The 7,762-nt window shown below is 31.1% G+C and overlaps 1 protein-coding gene across 1 annotated transcript in view; it reads right to left on the bottom strand.

Moving 5' to 3' along the window:
• Positions 1-161: 161 nt before the first annotated feature.
• The window catches only part of LOC111089874 (neurobeachin-like), a 27,753-nt gene continuing 20,152 nt past the window's right edge, over positions 162-7,762 (bottom strand). The window contains exons 3-7 of the mRNA XM_022403110.1: positions 6,684-6,810; positions 3,940-4,040; positions 2,105-2,200; positions 1,044-1,165; positions 162-463 (exon numbers count right to left, since the gene is read on the bottom strand). Of these exons, the coding sequence (XP_022258818.1) occupies positions 256-463; positions 1,044-1,165; positions 2,105-2,200; positions 3,940-4,040; positions 6,684-6,810 (654 nt within the window). The 3' untranslated portion in view covers positions 162-255. The remainder of the gene's footprint in view (positions 464-1,043; positions 1,166-2,104; positions 2,201-3,939; positions 4,041-6,683; positions 6,811-7,762) is intronic.

Genomic DNA, 7,762 nt, shown 5'->3' with positions numbered 1-7,762 from the left:
CATGTTTGTAATTTTAGAACTTTTGATATTTTCATCAACTGAGATTTAAGAGACTTATTGTATTATATATTTTAGACAACCTTTAACAAATGTAGTATTACATCCAAACAATTTCCAACTTTTCCATGTAGGCTCTTAATAATACACAAGAGAACATAGTAAACTGTGAACTTGAATGACTTACCTTCCTTGGCTGAAACTCATATTTCACACAGTGCTGATAACCTTTACCCTTCATCTTCATGGATGTGAATACTAAACAATTTCCAACTTTTCCATGTAGGCTCTTAATAATACACAAGAGAACATAGTAAACTGTGAACTTGAATGACTTACCTTCCTTGGCTGAAACTCATATTTCACACAGTGCTGATAACCTTTACCCTTCATCTTCATGGATGTGAAGACTAAACAATTTCCAACAAGATGAGCTGAATAGCCAACTCCCTTACTTGTTCTAAAACTGAAAACAGAGAAAGACTAACGTACAGAGGCAACCTTTATGGTAGTATTTTTTATGAAGGTACTTCAAAATTTGATTAGTTTAACTCAATACAATTCATAATATTAAAAACACATTCTTTAAGACTGGTGAGACAGTTCTAAGAAATTCTGGCGGTCATACATATTACTTGACTCCAGGAAAATAGATTTTACTACTTAGCATTTTCTTATAATTGTTGTTTTTCTTTTGATAAAGCACTTTAACAAAAATAAACATGCTTAAACGTTAAGGAATTCAATGGAAGAACATCAGAAAAGAGGCTCTTGTTTAAGATTGAGTGTTTATATGCAACCAAAAAAGGTTTACAGATCTCAAATGAAAAACAACAATTCTTTACATTTGTCTTCAGTTAAATCTGAGAATTCCTACTCTAGATTTGTATAAATATCTAAGCTAATTTTTTTTTAATATAGCTTAGTTGTGTTAGCACATATTCTTTCCATGCATTACTCTAAAATGTTCAGAGATTTAACAAGTCTTTCAAAACTTACAACGAGATATTAGCTGTTAATCTAAACACACTCTTTTGAACACATACCAGTAAAGAGATGGTTTTTCTCGCTCAAAGTTTACGCTGTTCACTGGATCTAGTCTAAACCATGTGCTAAATGTCCATCCATTCTGGTAAGGCCAACGAGCCAGTGGTGGTAGTGCTACTGCCTAAAGACAAATATGTCATATGTTACAAACATTCAAGTACACTTGATCAAATGCACTTCTACATTAAGCAATTCTTTTTTAACATAATCCATTTACAAACTGAGATGTTTTCTCAGATTTATGACTTACAATTTATAATTACTATTTGCATAAATCTGTAATTTCACTGTGATTTTTTTTTACAGGGATAATGATTAAAATAAGACATGTTTATTCATATACACAAAACAGTAAGTGCATGAAAATCTGAAAGCAATTCTGTTCACCAGCAAACCACAGTCAATTAGCATTAGTTACCTTTAAAGAATACTTTTTGGCCTCTGGAAACCAGAATAAGTTTCTTACAAAGTACCACCTGACTACCTTAAGGATATTAACTTACAAAGTACCACCTGACTACCTTAAGGATATTAACTTACAAAGAACCACCCGACTACCTTAAGGATATTAACTTACAAAGAACCAACTGACTACCTTAAGGATATTAACTTACAAAGTACCACCTGACTACCTTAAGGATATTAACTTACAAAGTACCACCTGACTACCTTAAGGATATTAACTTACAAAGAACCACCTAACTACCTTAAGGATATTAACATCCTTAAGGTAGTCAGGTGGTTCTTTGTAAGTTAATTTACAAAGGACCACCTGACTACCTTAAAGATATTAACTTCCAAAGTTCCACCTGACTACCTTAAGGATATTAACTTACAAAGTATCACCTGACTACCTTAAGGATATTAACTTACAAAGTATCACCTGACTACCTTAAGGATGTTAACTTACAAAGTACCACCTGACTACCTTAAGGATATTAATTTACAAAGTACCACCTGAACAATGACTAATGAAGGAAAAATCATGAACTACTACTTGATTTACATAAAAACAACTGAAGACATCACTGTTAAATATCATTCTAATGTAAGCACTTACTGCACCCTTCTTTCCAGAGAAGCTGAAGAAAGTGTCTGGACACTGTCTTATTGGTAATTGGCGTAACACTGACAGCAACTTCACAGATTGTCTGGGCTGAGCAGAAAACAAATAAAGATAAAAAGCACACCAGTCATCACTTGTTCTATTTGATAAAAATAAAACTAGTGGAATTCTTAATAAACATTTTAGTCTCATAAAAAATTAATTCAAATTAGATCAAGTAACAATATTCACATTTCATCCTCTTCAAAGTTTAGTAGCTTGCCCATAGATACAAATAGTTTTAAAGTATTAAAACCACACAACAGGTAATTATATCAATTAAAACTAGTTTTGCTATTTTTGTTATGTAAACGTACATTTTTAAAATGTCGGTAATTATTTCTATTAAACAAATAAGTTATTACATGGATAAAACAGGTTATAAAAAAATAATTAAAACACATAAACATTTCACCAATGTTAAGTATTCTTTTACTTCTCATTTTTTAACAGTTTTAAACCTTATTTCTTACCAAAATTACTCAAAATTATCAGAGATTTAAAAATTAGTATGGTGTTTCTAATCTTAATACAGTGCTGTCATTCATACAGAGAAAAACATTAGAAATTCAATATAACTATTATATTATTCTCTCACACATACAAACAAACACCATGATACTGATGAGAAATAAAAATATGGAATAAAAGCTTTTGTTTATCCAAACAATAACCAATCAGTGATATATCTAAAGAAGCAAAAATTGAAATTTTCAATAGGATTAAACATAGAAAATAAGTTTCTTTATTAAATGCAGATACAATTATTCATACAAGGAACATATAGGCTTGAGAGAAATGGGCTAGACAGAGAAGAGTATATTTGAATGGCATTGTATCTGTCTAAAATGTTTTGGAAGATGTTTCGAGCTGCTGGTACAAACTGGCATCAAGTTTCAGCTAGAAACTCACAAGCATCAAACTTTCCTATTCAGATGCAGTCTTAAAAAATGCCTTTTAAATATCATATTGTAAAAAAAAAATAATAATGAGGCAGTCAATTTGACATTTATCATACCTTATTTCTCTTCACTGTTAAAATTCAAAATCATTTTATGGCTGAATCATTATGTTTTCTTCCTTATACTTCTCTTTTAGTGCTTGTGTAAAAACTGAACATCACAACACAGTTTAGATTCTCTAGTGAAAGCTATTTAACAAAACTGAACATAACATCACAGTTTAGATTCTCTAGTGAAAGCTATTTAACAAAACTGAACATAACACCACAGTTTAGATTCTCCAGTAGAAGCTATTTAACAAAACTGAACATAACACCACAGTTTAGATTCTCTAGTAGAAGCTATTTAACAAAACTGAACATAACACCACAGTTTAGATTCTCTAGTAGAAGCTATTTAACAAAACTGAACATAACACCACAGTTTAGATTCTCTAGTAGAAGTTTTTTAAACAAAACTTAACATAACAACACAGTTTGTTACTTGCATGTTACTTAATGACAGCTATTACACTGTCATTTCTTGCATGTGTTACTTAATGACAGCTATTACACTTTGTCATTTCTTACATGTGTTAATAAATGACAGCTAATATATTGTCATTTCTTACATGTGTTAAATAATGACAGCTATTATACTGTCATTTCTTACATGTGTTAAATAATGACAGCTATTACACTTTGTCATTTCTTGCATATTTTACCACAGGAATGGATGAAACTCAAAAGTAACATATGACGATCTGAATCAATAAAAAACTTAAAATATTATTGAAGCTGTAGAAGAAGAAATGTCTCTTATTGGTCATCTTATGACTTTAGAACTCACCCAGTAGCCTTTTTCTGCTTTCATACTTCCAACTAAGAGTTTCAGTTCTTTAACTGTGATGCTGTAGCTGGCAAGAACTCCTAATACTTCGATAAGTAAATCTAAGTTCAGAAACAAGACATCATTATGAGTACCATTCAATAAACAGCCCTTGTTGTTAATATTGTTTGTTTATTAAAGAAAGTTACGTATTAGACTAAACCTTGGTTTGTAATAGTAAAATATCTTACATTTACTGACCTCTTCATGCAACAAGATAAAATGCAATAAATACAGTATCTAAAAGGTTTACATTTTCACACAGACAGCTTGTACAGTGATAAATACTGTATCTTAAAGGTTTACATTTTCACAGAGACAGCTTTACAGTATTTATCACTGTACTCTTAAAGGTTTACATTTTCACAGAGACAGCTTGTACAGTGATAAATACTGTATCTTAAAGGTTTACATTTTCACAAAGACAGCTTGTACAGTGATAAATACTGTATCTTAAAGGTTTACATTTTCAAAAAGACAGCTTGTACAGTGATAAATACTGTATCTTAAAGGTTTACATTTTCACATAGACAACTAGTACAGTGATAGATACTGTATCTTAAAGGTTTACATTTTCACATAGACAACTTGTACAGTGATAGATACTGTATCTTAATGGTTTACTTTTCACACATAATAAAAGATGCAGCTTCTACAGTAGTAAATACTAGAATGATCTTAAGGATTTGATTTTTATTTACTTTCTGGGTTTGATATGCATGTAATTGGTACAATGATGATCATACTTATAAGTTACCTCAACAGTCACTGTATTTTCTGACCACACAGGATATTATAGATTTCATCTTAAGAAATATAAGTTTAAATGTGGTTAGATACAGACTGTTAGTTGTCATCTACACTAAAAACACTTAAAGTCAGCTGTTCTAATCCACCAGAACATGAACATGAAACTTAAAGTTCTTAAGTAGTAAGCTCTAGTTACACTACTGTTAGACAGATGACGGGGTTGTCAGTAAGTAGTAAGCTCTAGTTACACTACTGTTAGACAGACAGCTATGTTGTCAGTAAGTAATAAGCTCTAGTTATACTACTGTTAGACAAACAGCTATGTTGTCAGTAAGTAGAAAGTTCTAGTTACACTACTGTTAGACAGACGACTGGGTTGTCAGTAAGTAATAAGCTCTAGTTACACTACTGTTAGACAGACAGCTATGTTGTCAGTAAGTAGAAAGTTCTAGTTACTCTACTGTTAGACAGTAAGTAGTAAGCTCTAGTTACTCTACTGTTACACAGAAAGCTGTGTTGTTAGTAAGTTCTAGTTACTCTACTGTTACACAGAAAGCTGTGTTGTCAGTAAGTAGTAGTAAGCTCTAGTTACTCTACTGTTACACAGAAAGCAGTGTTGTCCATAAGTATTAAGCTTTAGTTACTCTACTGTTACACATACAGCTGTGTTATCCGTAAGCATTAAGTTCTAGTTACATTACTGTTACACATACAGCTGTGTTATCCGTAAGTATTAAGCTCTAGTTACATTACTGTTACACAGAAAGCTGTGTTGTTAGTAAGCTCTAGTTACTCTACTGTTACACAGAAAGCAGTGTTGTCCATAAGTATTAAGCTCTAGTTACATTAATGTTACATAGACAGCTATGTTGTCAATAACTAGTGAGCTCTAGTTACACTACTATTACACAGACAGCTATGTTTTCAGTAAGTAGAAAGTTCTAGTTACTCTACTGTTACACAGATGACTGTATTGTCAGTAACTAGTAAGCTTTAGTTACATTACTGTTACAGATAGCTGGGTTGTCAGTAAGTAGTAAGCTCTAGCTACACTACTGTTACACAGACAGCTATGTTGTCAGTAACTAGTAAGTTCTAGTTACATTACTGTTACACAGACAGCTGTGTTGTCAGTAAGTAGTAAGGTATAGTTACACAGATGATTATGTTGTCAGTAACTAGTAAGCTTTAGCTACACTACCATTACACAGATGACTGTGTTGTCAGTAAGTTTTAGTTACACAGATGACTGTATTTTAAGTAAGTCCTAGTTACACTACTGTTACACAAATGACTATGTTGTCAGTAAGTAAGTCGTATTACACTACTGTTACACAGTTGACCATGTTGTCAGTAAGTAAGTTGTATTACACTACTGTTACACAGTTGACCATGTTGTCAGTAAGTAAGTTGTATTACACTACTGTTACACAGTTGACCATGTTGTCAGTAAGTTGTATTACACTACTGTTACACAGTTGACCATGTTATCAGTAAGTTGTACTACACTACTGTTATACAGATGACCATGTTGTCTGTAAGTTGTACTACACTACTGTCATACAGATGACCATGTTGTCAGTAAGTTGTACTACACTACTGTTACACAGTTGACCATGTTGTCAGTAAGTTGTATTACACTACTGTTACACAGTTGACCATGTTGTCAGTAAGTAAGCTGTAGTTACACTACTGTAACACAGATGACCATGTTGTCAGTCAGTTGTATTACACTACTGTTGCACAGATGACTATGTTGTCAGTAAGTAAGTTGTATTACATTGCTGTTACACTGATGACCATGTTGTCAGTAAGTAAGTTGTATTGCACTACTGTTACAAACATGACCAAGTTGTCAGTAAGTTCTAGTTACACAGATGATCATGTTGTCAGTAAGTATTAATATCCTTACAAAGCACAGTTTGTGAATGTTAGAAACAGAATGAGATTCATACCTGCTACAATATCCTCAGCATAAGATAACCGTTTCAAAATATGTTCTATGAGACCAATTTCTGTACAAGCTTGTAGATTTCTCAGACTCTTCTTTAACATAGCAATATATACACACCACACTTCTGCCTACAGAATTAAATAAAAAACATGTATACATCACACTACTGCCTATAGAATAATGTCCTCTATCCATACACACATAACACTTCTGTTACAAGAGTGAATAAGTAAAACAATATATGCACATCTTGCTTATCCTTGCAGAGTCACTCAAAACTCACATATATAAACATCCCCCAACAAGTTTAATCAAATATGTTTACCTTCATATTTGTAGTTTGATTTACCCTTATCCCCCATATTTAAAGAAACATTGTTATTAAGTGGTCGCTAAAGTAATCACACAATAAGTTGTTCTACATTTATAGCCTGCAAACAAAAATCAATCAATAAAATATATCACACTTCAGGTTAAAAATAAAATCAGTAAATAAAACATCACACATTAGGTTTAAAATAAAATCAATCAATAAAACATCATACATTAGGTTAAAAATAAAATCAAAACATCAAACATTAGGTTTAAAATAAAATCAATCAATAAAACATCATACATTAGGTTTAAAATAAAATCAATCAATAAAATACATCACACATCAGGTTAAAAATAAAATCAATCAATCAATAAAACACATCACACATCAGGTTTAAAATAAAATCAATCAATAAAACATCACACATCAAATTAAAAATACATAAAACATCACACATCAGGTTTACAAAATAAAATCAATCAATAAAACATCACACATTAGGTTTAAAATAAAATCAATCAATAAAATACATCACACATCAAGTTAAAAATAAATAAAACATCACACATCAGATTAAAAATAAAATCAATCAATAAAACATCACACATTAGGTTTAAAATAAAATCAATCAATAAAATACATCACACATCAAGTTAAAAATAAATAAAACATCACACATCAGATTAAAAATAAAATCAATCAATAAAACATCACACATTAGGTTTAAAATAAAATCAATCAATAAAACATCACACATTAGGTTT

This window comes from Limulus polyphemus, unplaced genomic scaffold (assembly GCF_000517525.1).
Source record: "Limulus polyphemus unplaced genomic scaffold, Limulus_polyphemus-2.1.2 Scaffold7707, whole genome shotgun sequence".
In the NCBI taxonomy this organism is placed as follows: domain Eukaryota; kingdom Metazoa; phylum Arthropoda; class Merostomata; order Xiphosura; family Limulidae; genus Limulus; species Limulus polyphemus.
The sequence above is the reverse complement of the archived record's forward strand: the minus strand, read 5'-3'. Positions and strand labels throughout refer to the sequence as shown.